Genomic DNA, 15,220 nt, shown 5'->3' on the forward strand with positions numbered 1-15,220 from the left:
TCGTTATGCTGTGGAACCGCGTCCACCTTGCAAGGTGGACACTGTTCTACGACATAACAATTGCACTTGTGTGTTGGGCCGGATCAATATGAAACTGTAATACTTATACTGAAAAATGTAATACTAGTAAGAAATAAAGTGTGTGTTACTTTTGATGAAAAATGTAATACTTTTAAATCAAATGTAAAAGTATTATATATTTTCTCAAAATATTACATTTTCTCTTATAAATAATGTTGACAAGTGTTTGTTACTTATAAGAAAAATGTAATAATACTTTTGGAAAAAAAATATAATACTTTTAAATTATAATGTAGAAGTATTATATTTTTGACAGAAGTGTCAAATATGCCCATCTACTACTGCGAAGTGTGCGAAGTGCTCAATTCCCACACCATGAACTAAATTAAGTGTCAAATGGGTCCATCTACTAGCTAAATTTGTTCGATTAATTTTTTTTTTGTAGGTTACAAACAGGTTGCATATTCAATTATTAAAAAATATATTTATAAAAAAAAAAAAAAAAAAAAATCAGCCACCGGCTGTACGGCGCGGACAGCCGATGGCTGAAATTCTTTATATATATATATATATATATATATATATATATATATATATATATATATATATATTAATAATCGAATAGGCAACCTGTTAACAACTTGTAAAAAAAAATAATCGAACAAATTTAACTGGTAGATGGACCTATTTGACACTTAATTTAGTTCGTGGTGCGAATTGAGCACTTCGCAGCAGTAGATGGGCCTATTTGACACTTCTGTCTATATTTTCTTCAAAATATTACACTTTCTCTTATAAGTAATAAACATTTTATTCTTGATTAGTATTACATTTTTCAGTATAAATGTTACGAAGTATATTTTTATTTGACCCAATTCATCTCACGGACAACGATATGTGAGATGGTCCAATAATTTTTGCACAAATATCAATTTTGGTCCTACGAGAATTAGCAAAATGACAGTTTTGGTCCACATGTTTAATTCATACCAATTTTCATCCACGACTATTATTTTAGTGTCAAAATTCATCACGTCGGCCACCACTCCGTTTAAGACATGCCGAAATCTAAAAATTTTAAAGGGTATTTTCGTCCCTTTCAACTTAAAATTCCAATTTGAGCATGAATAAATAAATTTAAGTCCTAAGATCGATCTCAATTTGTAATTCTCTTCTTCATCCTACCTTAATTTGAGGAGGAGAATTGCGAATTGAGATCGATCTTAGAGTTTCAATCTCTTTATTCATGTTTAAATTGTGATATTAATTTGAAAATGATAAAAATACCTTGAATAATTTCATATTTCGGCATGTCTTAAACGAAGAGGTGACTGGCGTGATGAATTTTTGCCACTAAAACAATAATTGTGAATAGAAATTGATACTAGAACAATAATCGTGGATGAAAATTGATATGAATTAAACATGTGGACTAAACCTATTATTTTATTAATATTTGTGGAACCAAAATTGGTATTTGCTAGTTTTTGCTTATAGGAATTGTGACTTTCAAATCCTGGTTCAACCAAACAAGCCACAATACAAACAATTATAAATTGCCCGGACCTCCGACGACAAAGCTGCGCCCAACTCGTAAAGGAGGAAGAAGACATGGCTAGCGCTGGAGGCAAGGTTTCGTTCAAGGTCATCCTCACTTCCGATCCGAAACTGCCCTTCAAAGTGTGAGTATCCACGCTTTTGCCCTTCAATTTTTCTTGATCATTTTTCTTTTCTGAATTTCATTTTTGCGAATCTGTTTAACATCCGTTCAAATTCACCCTCGTTGTACTCTACTTCAGTTTCAGCGTCCCGGAGGCCGCCCCATTCACCGCCGTTCTCAAATTCGCCGCCGAGGAATTCAAAGTACCTCCCCAAACCAGCGCTATCATCACTAATGGTATTTGATTTTCGTATATGCATACGCATACAAATATATGTATATGTTTTTTCTGTGTCTATATTTATGAACAAATTTCAATTTTGTTGTGGCTGGTGGTTTTTAAAAATAAAAAATAAAAAAGTTTATTGTTGAAGCGTGTCTAACATATTGTACTACGTTTTGATTTCTACCTTGCCTCATGATGAATTGCAGAAATTCTTGTTGCACTTTTTTCTTCTCTTAGGCTGTTGAATAAAATCCCAATTGAAAAATAAAGGAAAATTAAATATTATAACAAATTTTCATTTACAGAATTAAAATGTGTAGTAAAATTTGTTTACTACTGCTTGTTACTGGTGTTTTTTTTTTAATATATGGGTTTTTTCTTGATGAAAATTGACTTTATTTTTTTTGGTTTTCTTTGTTTAGATGGAGTAGGAATCAACCCTCAACAAAGTGCAGGTACCTTTATTCTTCTCAACTTTATTCTGTATTAGTGCCTTGTGAAGTGCTTGGAATTATTTTTTATTTATGGCATCTTGCAATGTGTGCTTCTGGGAATAGGAAGTAATTACCAGTGATGCATAAGCTAACAGTCCCGGAGAAGTAATACAACTTTGTCAGGGAAAGGGATGGTATTAAAAGAACCCATGCAGTATAAAAGGATAGAAGCTTCTCTAAGGAACAACATTTTGTTTTTTTTCTTGTTAGCAACTTATTTTGCTCTAGGAGCAATTCCTGGTTGACATTCATATGTGCATTTTCTTAGTTATTTGTGGTATCTTTATTATAACCAAGTTATTTTAGCAAGTTCAAAATCCAGGTCAGACAAGTATTTGGTATCTATGCACTTTTCTCTTTCCTCTGTCATTTCCTTAAGTCTATTAATGGGCACACTTCCAAGTTTGGTAGTGTAAATTCCAAGGTCTATAAATGCCCGTCAATCTGCTTTTTTTTTTTTTTTTTTCCTATCCTGTTAGGCTCATTGGTGGTAATTATGGTGCCCACTTCCCATTCGGTTATTATCTATTGTGCTATGTGTGATGCAAGCACACTTGACATTCTTAGGTGCCACCCTGTTACTTAAGGTTTATTAATGCTGTTATATCTGATCATCAACATGTTATGAAGTACCCAAGAACCTATTGAACTTTTTAATGTGATCTTGTATGAGAATGTAGAACTCCCATTGACATAGTACCAGTCACGTAACTAACAGGGGAAAAGAAACAAAATCTAGAGGCTCAAACAGTGTGAAGTGAAGGAATTTTATATTTTAATTAGATGAAATAATGATAATAATGCAATATGAGCAAGTTGCCAAGTTGGATTGCATAGTGCCCTTGGAATGTGTATAGGCCGATTGATCCCCACTATAAGATGCCTGTTTGAGGTTCTTGGAACATTTTTCAGTCCTTACATCTTAATGGTTCCATTGTGGTTGCTACAATGATTTTCTTCATCACATAATGGTCTTGTTGGCTCTCCTAAATATAGAGTAAACTAAATGGTTAATTGGACCGTGGACATTAAAGATTGTAAGTTAAACTAGATCTTGGCTCCTTGGTTTTCCTGCATCTTTTAGTTGGAGCAAATAGTTTTCCTTTATTTTGTTTTGTGTAGGTGTGTGTTTATTTAAATAAATACACATACACTTACACACATATATGCATACATACATGTATGTATGCATATCTACATATATATATATATATATCAGAGTGGAATAAGTGGATGACTATCACAGGTGACTCACATTATAATTGGTAAGCTATTATTGGTTCAAGGAATGATAAACAAATACTCCGTAAGTAAATAAATACAGATCAAAGAGCTATGGAATGTAGGTGTAAGCAAAAGGAAAAGACTTTCTGTGTGTATTGTATTTCACATTGTTGAAAAGGGATAGATAAGCCTAGATATAAAGAGTAAATGACAAAGATATTACTGCAAGCAGCAAAGGCAATTTGATTAATTTCATGGGTATTATGTAGAAATTTAGTTAAGTTCAGAGGTTGTCATGATAGCAACCTCTAGCTATTGTAGGTGTTTACAGTGTGGTGCCTTAATTTTGAACGAGAATTACCCATATTCTTGCAAGTATTCTTGAGTAGGTGGAAGGAGTAACATGTAATATTGCTGCAAGTTAGTGGCATAAGTTGACTATAATTACTGCATTAATTCTTTGTTGGACTTATCCTTTTTCTATTAGTCCTACATCCATGCTTTGTCTCTCTCTATTTTCTGTTTTCTACAGATCTCTTATGTCACACTAATTTTATGTCTGTCTGTAAAATTTATCCTCTAAAAGTTATCAATTCTGATAATCAACGCAAATAAACATGAATAAATGTTGGTGCTATAGAGTTTGTGTTTGTGTTGACTATGGAGATAATATCCCTTTTGTGGAGCTAAGAGCCTAAGAGAGAATATTTGTTTATGGAGTTGTCCCACTCTCAATTGGATTTTGTAATAGAGGATAAGTATTCTGTATTCCTATGAGATGCAAGAAAGGGCTCCTTTGATGATGTAGAGTTCTTTTGGCACGAAGTCTGAGAAGTGAACGAGGAAGGCATGTATGACTTGACTTCTCCAATGTCCTATTCCTTTAGGTCTTTTCCTCCCAGGCTGTTGAGTTTGCTAGAGATTCTTACTCCTTTAGGTTAACTTTGTATTCCATGATTACTAGGAGTACAGTATTTCCTTCGTCTTTGGTCAATCATTATACCATGGACCATGGTCCACTTTAAGTTCATTATTAGTATACTGAATGTTCATTTCCATTTTTTGTATACTGAAATTTCATATTTAGATGTACTACCAAAAAATGAGCTTTCAGTACGTTAAAAATGAACATTTAATATACTAAAAATGAGCATTTATCTGTGATCCACATTGCGATGTGGGCCATGGTCCATAGTATAATTTTCTGTCTCTGGTAGGTTGGGGATGAGGTCCAGTGAGCATGAAGATGTCTTCTTTCAACTAAGTGCCACTGTAGGACTTAAAAGTTTTACAGTAAACATAACTCTGAGAAGATAGATTGGTGGTTTTGTGTTTTGCCAGACCTAGGAGATTTAACCTCAGCATGATCAGAATTTCCGATAATGAAATTTATGTGACACATTTGAATGGTTTATCATTTATACGATCAACATTCAATTTTGTTGTTTGTTAATATTGTCTTGTTGTGCATTGATTCCATGATTTTTAGATGAATTAAAACTTTCTTTGCTTTATTTCAGGAAATGTTTTCCTCAAACATGGATCCGAATTGCGCCTGATTCCCCGTGATAGGGTAGGAGGTTCTGCCTAGATGGATAAGGTGTCCTCTTGAGCTAGTCAAGAGACTAAGTCTGTATCTTATCTTCCAGACTCATTTTACTTTTGGCAAGTAATTTGTTGTCAAGTTCCTATGTTACAGTGTTATACTCAGACTAGAGCTGTACTGGGAAGTTAAGCTGAATAAATGTCCTAAACTTTGAACTGAAGTACATTTAAAGTTTAAAGCATAGCATGGAACTTCTAAGCTAAACATGGATCAGGGTTCATCTTATATTGTAGATCTTGGTAGCAGCTTGGTCTAAAATAATTGGCTACTGAACGTAACTTGAAAATGCAATTAGATCACTGGACGAAAATTTTTTACAATTAAGCCACTAAACACTCCAAATGTATGCAATTTTACTTAATAGCAGATTACCATCCATTTCAACATAACAACATCATGTTTTTGTTTTTTTTTTTTTTGGGTAGAGGGGAAGGTGAAGGATAACATCAGGTTTGAGACGATCGAAATTGCCACTAGCCACAAATTATGTTGTGGAATCGTGTTCACTTTGCAAGGTGGACATGGTTCCTTAAACTATTCATAATTATGAATATATAGTTCAAAAATTATGAACATATAGTTTTATAATTATGAACATAGAGTTGTGAACATAATTATGAACATATAGTTCTATAATTATGAACATAGAATCATGTCCACCTTGCAAGGTGGACACGGTTCCACAACATAACGATTGATGTTATACCATGGATTAGGGTCCACTTTGCATTGTGGACCCTGGTCCAAAAATTATTTGTCCGCAATTAGCATATTATATGCATTCAGTTAATAAATTACATGTATGTAAACAAATTGAAGACACATAATATGTTAAGGGAAAAAATGTAATTTTAGTCCCTCAATTGTTCTTTACTAGCAATTTTAATCCCTAACTTTTTACCGTTCTAATATACACCTATAACTCTTAAAAAAAGTTACAGTTTTAACCCATAGAGCAACAAAACAATTAGACTTTATTAAAATTAGACTTACTACATGGTATTTTAGTAATTTTTAATGTTTCTTCTTTAATTATAACATTATTTAGTCTCGATATTTCATTTGTAAAATAAAAAACATGATTTTAACTTGGTCGTGTAGAGAAAATAGGAACGATGTTCCACAACTGAAAAGAAAAATTTTAGGGAAGAAGGTTGTCAAATCTCTATTTTGCAAATGAAATACTAAAATTGACAATGTTATAAAGAACAAAGATAATAAAATTTTAAAATATCCATGAACTAAGTACAATTTTAATAGAGTTTAATAGTTTTGTTACTCCAAGGGTTCAAAATACAACTTTTTTGAAAAGTTAGGGGTGTATATTACAACGGTAAAAAGTTAGGGACTAAAACCGCTAGCAAAGAACAATTGAGGGACTAAAATTGCATTTTTTCATATGTTAACTACAGTCACATAATATGTTAATGACATATTATGTGACTACAATTAACATATTATGTGCATGTAGTTAACATATTATGTGTCTGTAATTAACATATTATGTGTATTCAATTATTTGCAAGTATATAAATTTGTTAATTGCAGACACATAATTTGAACGTTATTTTGAATTAGGCTCCACAATGCAAGGTGGACCATGATCTATAGTATAATTTGCAATCAATACAAACCTTATATATAATTTTATAGCATAAATGTAATACTTTATAACAAAACAAGTTAATTTTATTTTTCGTCTAAGATTTATAAGTTTCAATTCACTTTTAGTCATTATTTTAAAAACATTTCCTTTTGGTCCTACTAGTTTTGTGGCATGACCATTTTTTGTTCTCCATCAACAAAACCATTTAAATGGCATTAATACAAGGGTATTTCAGTTTATTCAATTCTAAGTGTTAATTCATTTTTTTCTTTTTAGGTCTTCGATTTATATGTGTCATTTCACTTTTAGTCAATTTTTTTTTTCAGAACATCCCCGTTGGTTCTAACATTATTTTGACATGATTAAACGACATTAAAAATGACGTTATTAACCACTCAAAATCCTCATTTTTTCCTTCTGGGTAATAGAACCTTACATCTTCAAAAATGTCATTTTTAGTGTTATTTAAACATATTTATTGACGTAGAATAAAAAATAGTGATGCTACAATAATGCTAGGAACAAAGGAAATGTTCTTACAAACACTATAAATATAGGACAAAAATAAAATTAACTCTAACAAAACTATAATAGATAGTTTATAAGAAATAATATTACTAGGAAAAATTTCTTATGAGATCGTTTCAAAGACACTCATCTATGAGACTGGTTGAATTTTTTTAATAAGTATTACATTTTATATCACAAGTATTGCAGTTTTGTTCATAAGTAACTCGTCAACCCTTAATATTACATTTGATTTAAAAATATTACATTTTTTATCATAAATATTACACATTCTCAAGTAACGATCAATCAATTTATCAATAATTAACATTATAATTTTATCATAAGTAATTGCTCAACCTCAAAATTATTTTAATATTACATGTTTCTTTAATAAATAAATATTACAACTACAATTTCTCTTATAAATAATAAATAATTTATTCTTTATTAATATTACAATTTTCACTATAATTACGGAGTATTATATTTACATCTTGAATTAATTTGTGTCATTTTGTGAGATAGTGTCACAGAAAACTTATCCATGAATTAATGCTGTTGGACAATAACATCAGTGTACTATATTACATGATATTATATTCACTTATTATTATTATTATTTAAATTTTTGAATACTATAGACTTTATTACAGTACTTTTCAACGTATATATTTCTGTCAATTAATTTTTATTTTCCGTTCTATTCTCTGACAGCGCACAGTCTCTATTGCATGGCCTCAAAAATCGCCGTTGATTACGGGGCTACCACCGACGCTCAAACTCCGACCTCGCCGCCCCCTTCGCCGGCCCACCGCCACTCTCGGCGGAAGCTACAGCTCCACTACCGCAGGCGAGGCGGGTTTCTCTTCTCCAACCGCCGGATTCTTCTCCGGTGCTCACTGCTTCTCCTGCCACTCCTCTACTTCTCCGGCCTGATCAGCTGCCTGCGCCCCCTGTTCTCCCTCTTGCACAGTCGTTCACCGCAGGGCGCCGTCTACCGCAGCCACGAGATCTTCCGGAGGCTATGGACCGACATTGATGCCGACAATTCTTCTACTGTTGAGGTTTGATTAGTTCCTTTTTTTCGTCTGCTCTCTCATTTTCTCTGATTTTTATCTTTTTTTTTTCGTATAAAATATTTTATATTTATCGAATTAATTGATTGCACGGGACTCTGTATGTTATCTGGACTAGAAAAATGCTAATTTCATAGGGAATGGATGATTTCATATTTGTTCTTTTGTTTGTTTTCAATTTTTATTTATTTTCTCACTTTTTATTTCATCACATTATGCAGTTGTCACATGTCTGGATATACAAAAGGAAGCTAAGAGAGCAAAGGCATTGCTCAAACACTTCTGCTGCTCTGCGTCTAGGTATTTCATTCTTCACTCTTCAGACTTTTTATATTGTTTTCTGACCTTGTTCATTGTAAGATGGATTTTGCTTCAGAAAATGGTTGGTTTTTAAGTGGCTATTCTTCATAGATGAAGATATTTGCATTATGAAGGAGACCTGATGTGAAATGTTTAGTGTCTTCAGAGTCATCCAATCTTTACATAATTATTGAGGCTAATGGTGGCCTTAATCAGCAAAGATCATCGGTGCGTGATTTGTATATAGTCAACCAGCAGATTTTCTAGTTTGGTTTCACATTTCTCCAAAATGTATGCTGATCACATCATGTCACCGTCATAATTGCTTAATCTGCAGATCTGCAATGCAGTGGCAGTTGCTGGGTTATTGAACGCAACACTGGTCATCCCTCATCTTGAATTTAACAATGTTTGGAGGGACTCTAGGTGAGTTTGTGAGATTTTCATCCTTGTTTTATATTGTTCCCCTTAAGGTTCACTCCTTGTGTGCTAGATTTTCACATTTTGAGATTGATGTCTTTGTCATCTCTTTAAAAATTTGTCCAAGTTCTTTTGAGAGTTTGTTATTTCTGCAAGCTTGAGGATGTTCTTCTGACCTTCTGTGACTACTATGCCTGGGAAAGAAATTAAACAAATTATTCCATGTGGAACATAGCATTTTCTTATACATGTGTGGAACATTATGTGTAAAACATCATTTCATAATGGAGCTGTCTCTCATTCCTTTTTCTTTCTATCAAAACCAAGTCAAATTTTGTACTCTAACATTTAGATTTCTTATAATTCTTATATGCTAATATATTTAACTGTCTAACTGCATTTAACATGTGATTTTATGTCACTGGATTCCAAAAGCAGGACCCTATTTTCTAAGCAAGATCTGTATCTCTTGGCATCACTCTATCCATGATTCATTTGTCTCTACACGTATTTGATATTTACCATATATGTTTACCAGAAGCTTTCATTTTTACTACATTTTTTATGAGCATTCTTTCATTTTGTACACTTCAGTGAGTTTGCTGATATTTATGATGAAGACCATTTCATTTCCACCCTTAAAGACTATGTCGAAGTGGTCAAAGAATTGCCTGCAGAATTGATGGCAATATATGGGTACAACATCAGCAATATCCCAAACATTCATGTCCAGGCTTGGGCACCTGCCAATTACTACTTGGAAGAGGTCTATCCTTTCTTGCTTGAGGAACGGTAACTACTTATCACTTTCTCTGTCCATTTGAATTTGATTAAATATTTCCTGTTCAATTAAGAATTTGAAAGATCTATGTTGTCAATCATTGGAATCACCTACCAAGAAGCACTACATTCTCTTGCTCCTTTCTTTCAAACTAGATGTACAAATACATTAACCTTGCATAATTGCTGTGCAATAATACTTATTCTGAACAAACTAGATGCACATTGATATCACCTCTTTTTTTATTGTAGATACACATGCTAAAAAGCCAAAAAGCACCTGTTGATTCCCCTGATGCACATTATTTTGTTGATGCTTTCCCATCTTTTCTTTAGCTGAAAAGCCCAAAGGTATAGCTTCAAGGAAAGTTTGTGTGTAGAACCAAAATGTTCAATGTGCTTTTGGGTTACTTCTTTGACATGGTTTGAAGCTTGTACATTTTGTTGAAATATGATATAATCATCTTCTAAGAAAAGCAAAGGAAAAAAGTTGCATTGCCCATAATCAATAAGCTAGTTATACTTAATGTAGTTTCTTTTACATAAATGCAGAGGAATTACATCCCATTTTCAAGTTGAGTATTCTGTGTGTATGCGCGTGTTGTTTATGAAACCACATATCAATTTCATTTTTTTCAATGGTTAGAAGAAAATGAAATAGGACCCTATTGCACTCAGAAAAAGAATGGTACAACATTATATCTTATTGGATAATTGTATTTCATAATACAGGGTTGTTCGTATTTCTCCTTTTGCAAATAGATTGGCAGTGAATGTGCCATCTCATATTCAGTTCTTGAGATGCCTAGCTAACTATGAAGCTTTGAAATTCTCTTCTGCTATATCAATCCTTGCAAAGAAGTTAGTCAGCCGAATGATTGAGAAGAGCTCCAGTTTTCAAGGGAACTATGTGTCCATTCATCTTCGATTTGAGGAGGTATAATCATCTCTCTATGTCCCCCATAGTGTTCTACTTTGTTGAAATGTTCTTTTCTTGTAACATTTAATATCTGATATCATGGTCAAAAGTTGCTCTTCATTCTCTTATTCTGTAGGACATGGTTGCCTTCTCATGTTGTGTGTATGATGGTGGAGAGGCTGAAAAAGCTGAAATGGATGCAATACGTGAAAAAGGATGGGGAAACAAGTTCAAGCAAAGAGGTCGTGTAGATTATCCTGGTCTGAATCGTATAAATGGAAGATGCCCTATCTCCCCCTTAGAGGTTAGATATATTTACACACTCATATATTCTAATAATTTTCACATAACTTCACATATTTAGAGGATTAATATTGAATCAATTTTCACAATATTAAATATCAAAAGTGGTGCTATACTGCTATCTACTTTATTCCTCCACTGTATGGATAAAAGCCAAAATTATTGTGCCAACTTCAACAGTTTTCTATATTTTCTAAATCAACTTTTTATTAATATCTATAATGCTTTTGTCTTTTTGAAACTCGTAAACTTGCATGTCTTAGCCTCAACATTTATTTAGTATTTATTCACACTTACACTAGAAACTAGAAAAGTTAGGATATTTATTTGCTTGCTCTCAGTTTCCAATGTGTGCTTCACATGAATTATACTTTGTTTGAATTTTTTCCAATATTTGTTTCCTAATACTTGGAAGATCTTTGATTCAATTAGATTCAGATTTTCTGTTTGTGTATATCCTAAGTACTATTTTGCTTTGTATGTTAATTTTTGTCAGGATAGGTAGGAATGATGCTTAGAGGTATGGGATTTGCCAAAGACACTCCAATTTATTTGGCTTCTGGGAAGATTTACCAAACAGCGAGAAATCTAGCCCCTCTTCAAGAGATGTTTCCCCTCCTACAGACAAAGGATACACTTGCAACCACTGAGGAGCTTGCTCCATTCCAGGTATTAAATCTTGGCTTAAGAGCTTTACTGCTGTTATATTGTTCACTAGACGGAGCTATCTCTTACATGACTAATAATGGATTCTAGAATGTTAGATGTACATGATGTTAGAAGATCTAAACATTGTTTCTTGGGGACTTACAAAATCAAAGTGTTAGTGTCTTAGATCAAGAGGATACTTGATTTAGAGGATTTGGGAGGCTGCTATATTAGAAAGGACGTGCAATATATTATGCGAAAACTCAATTGGGAAAAACTATGAAAGTCGCCTCTTTTCACAGCATCTCCCACTTGTGATTAACTAAGCATTTCATTTTTTGGTTTTCTAGAATTACTCATCAAGGTTAGCTGCTCTGGACTATATGGTATGCTTGTTTAGCGAAGTGTTTGTCACTACTCAAGGAGGAAACTTCCCTCATTTTTTGATTGGTCATCGGAGATATCTCTATAATGGGCATGCCAAAACTATTAAACCAGACAAAATCAAGCTTGTCGCTTTACTACAGAACACAAGCATAAGGTGATTGATATCATTTCCTATAATTTTGCATAAACTTGATTTCCTTTTTCTATTATTTTTTCCACCACTAAACTTTAATGGTTATAATCTCCATGTTGAGCATATAGCCATTAATGTGCAATCCAACTATTAGCTTAGGCTTTTAGTTGAGATGGAGCACATGCTTCAATTTAGTATCAGACTTTTAGTTGAGATGGAGCACATACTTCAATTTGGTATCAGAGCTAAATATATTTTAGAACTCCTTAAACAAGGAGATGAAAAAGGATTTTAATTAAACAGAGATGATAACCCATGGCTGTCTAGAATTCTGTATCTTTTTATGTTTTGTCCTTTTCTGTTAATTCCTTGTTCACTTTGCTGAAGATCCTGAAAATTAGTCATTATTGCTACATAGTTGGAATGATTTCAAAGATCAGATGGGATCAATGCTAGCTGAGAGTGATCGCAATAGCATCTTAGTACCGAGAGTGAAGAAGTCTTCAAGAAAGGATTCAATCTACTCAAATCCTCTGCCCGAATGCAGTTGTCTCTGGGAATCACACAGGTCAAACGCTCTAAAGGGTTCATACCTCATGGTAAATCAATGATTCTCATCCTATGAACATCAGCATTTGTTTATTTATGCTTTCTCCAGGTAGTGTTAATTGCTATCTCGTGTGTCTCTGTTGAAAGTCATGAACACAATACACAGATAACTGTTTGGGTGTGACTGACGCATAGTGCAAGGCAATTCTCCGGGCACTAATTTAAGATAAGATCTATGAAACATACCCTCCTTATAGGTTTTCTAAAATTAGAGATATTGGTTTGTCTCAATAGATGAGAATATGATGTTTCTCCTAGTGGAGATTGCAGAGGGAGGAATATTTCAAGGTCTGAACATTCGTATTTCCTTCACTGCAAAACTTTGCGCAGTTTAAGAATATGAAATTCGGGTAGATTGTATTGTTAGAAGTTTTTACTCTTCTTTTCTTTTTATTTAGTAGTATATTTCAAATAGTGTTTGTTCATGAATTGTTTAAGTAATTTTTGTTACTTTTCAAGCCAACGTCAATGACTACATATTTTGGTTATCTTTGATTTTGGAGATTTTATATTGGGAATATATTCAAGTTTTGGTTCCTCTCGCAGATGATGGAGGTGAAATAGCGATATCATTTTAATTTGTTTTGGTATTTTAATTGGCTCGGATAAAAGAAGCAAATTAACCAAAATTTGAAATCTTGAGAATTGATGGGGATATGAGTTATGGGCTGAACTTGGTGGGCTTGGTCTGATCCAGTAGAAGAAAAGGTGGGTCGAGGGAGGTGAGTCAGGGCACGGATGGGTGTCGGCAAATTATTGTAATGGACCAATGGACCATGGTCAGACCATGAATATTAGGTACATTTTTAATATATTATAAGTACATATTTTTGTATTGAAGAGACATTATTGTTATATTGAAAATACATTATATAAAATAATATATTCTTAGTATTTTAAAAATGTACTTTCAAAAAATGTACTTTATGTACATAAATAATGTACATTTAGTATATTAAAAATGTACTTTTTATTTATGATACATACAATTGTGTGGAGCATGGTCCATGCAATAATGATTGATGGGTGCGTGCCGCCGGCTACTGTGTAGCCTAGCGGCCTCCGTTTTGCTTGGTTGCACGGGTTGGGTGGTGCGTGACTAGTTGGGTGGTAGAGGGGCTAGCCCGACGTTCATCTAGGGGCGTTTGGGGTGGCGCGGCCAAATGGGGTGGTGCATGCCCCGTCGTCGCCGTGTCCTCCCCCTGCCCCTACCTTCTTTTGTGGGGGTGGGGCTAGTTGTCTCTGCGTGGGGTCGGCCATGTGTGGTGTACGTGGCTAGTGGGAGAGGAAGGGATTGACAACCTTACACGTGGATGGCACAACGAGGGCATGGTTTGCTATAACAGGGACGATGCTCTGTCTCTTTAGGACATCATGGTTTGAGCATTACAAGCCATCTGGTTTGGTTGTCATTTGCCCTCTCTTATAGTCTATATACACCATCATTTGATTCCCGCTAGCTACACTATTATCCCTAGTATTTCCTAATCCATGGACTATAGTATTTATTATTTATTTAATATTTTGGACGTCATTTTAAGCCGGTATTTAGGACTTTATAGCACTCTTTTGGGCCTAGTGCCCTAAGCAATAATACTGCTATTATTTTACCCTCATTCTATATATTTATACTTGATTTATGGTGGGTCTGTCCCGGCAAAACCATCAATTAGTTGTTTTTGTACCTGTAAACAAATTGAAAACACATAACATGATAATTACAAATGCATAACATAATAACTACAAACACATAAATCGTTAATTGCAAGTACAAAATAAGTTAATTGCAGATACATAAGATGTTGGTTAACATTATATCTGTTTGCAGTTAACATATTTTGTACTTGTAGTTAACAGTTAATGTGTCTGTAGTTATCATGTTGTGTTTGTAATTGTTTATCGGTGCAGAAACTGTTAATTGCTGGTACAAAATGTGTTACAATAACAGCCATTAACGTTCGTGTTTCATAAACTTACAAGGCCCGTCTAGCTCAGTTGGTAGAGCGCAAGGCTCTTAACCTTGTGGTCCTGGGTTCGAGCCCCAGGGTGGGCGTATTTTTAGATCTTTAACCCTTGTCATTGTTTGACGATAACAGCCAATTATAAGAAAAGATGTAGAGCGGGATTAATTTTCATTACAAAATAATGGTTTTATTTACATTGCCTGCTATACAAAATGGTCAATTCATATATATATATTTACGAATTAATACTCAAAATGGTCTTCGACTATAGTAGTGTTTCTCAATTTCGTCCTAAACGACTTTAGTGATCTAATGTAATTCCAGATTTTTGTAT

The 15,220-nt window shown here is 33.6% G+C and overlaps 2 protein-coding genes and 1 non-coding gene across 4 annotated transcripts; all 3 read left to right on the forward strand.

Moving 5' to 3' along the window:
* The first annotated feature begins 1,559 nt into the window (after positions 1-1,559).
* On the forward strand, positions 1,560-5,396 carry LOC109177361 (ubiquitin-fold modifier 1). The gene is made up of 4 exons (XM_019326712.1): positions 1,560-1,703; positions 1,821-1,918; positions 2,330-2,362; positions 5,146-5,396. Exons 1-4 carry the CDS (start codon positions 1,633-1,635, stop codon positions 5,214-5,216), a joined length of 273 nt encoding a protein of 90 aa, XP_019182257.1. The 5' UTR covers positions 1,560-1,632; the 3' UTR covers positions 5,217-5,396.
* Positions 5,397-8,046: 2,650 nt separating this feature from the next.
* LOC109177360 (uncharacterized protein At1g04910-like) lies at positions 8,047-13,302 on the forward strand. 2 transcript variants are annotated; one of them, XM_019326710.1, is made up of 10 exons: positions 8,047-8,411; positions 8,645-8,723; positions 8,881-8,951; positions 9,061-9,149; positions 9,738-9,935; positions 10,656-10,860; positions 10,979-11,146; positions 11,647-11,814; positions 12,144-12,334; positions 12,732-13,302. In XM_019326710.1, the coding sequence occupies exons 1-10, from the start codon at positions 8,079-8,081 to the stop codon at positions 12,922-12,924; spliced, it is 1,695 nt and encodes a 564-aa protein (XP_019182255.1). In that variant the 5' UTR covers positions 8,047-8,078; the 3' UTR covers positions 12,925-13,302. The 2 variants fall into 2 exon arrangements, with proteins under 2 accessions (XP_019182255.1, XP_019182256.1); XM_019326711.1 differs by having other exon boundaries at positions 8,890-8,951.
* A 1,600-nt stretch (positions 13,303-14,902) lies between these two features.
* On the forward strand, positions 14,903-14,975 carry TRNAK-CUU. Its single transcript has one exon. It is a non-coding gene; the product is annotated as a tRNA-Lys (tRNA).
* Positions 14,976-15,220: the final 245 nt, after the last annotated feature.

This window comes from Ipomoea nil, unplaced genomic scaffold (assembly GCF_001879475.1).
Source record: "Ipomoea nil cultivar Tokyo-kokei standard unplaced genomic scaffold, Asagao_1.1 scaffold0804, whole genome shotgun sequence".
Taxonomy (NCBI): Eukaryota; Viridiplantae; Streptophyta; class Magnoliopsida; order Solanales; family Convolvulaceae; genus Ipomoea; species Ipomoea nil.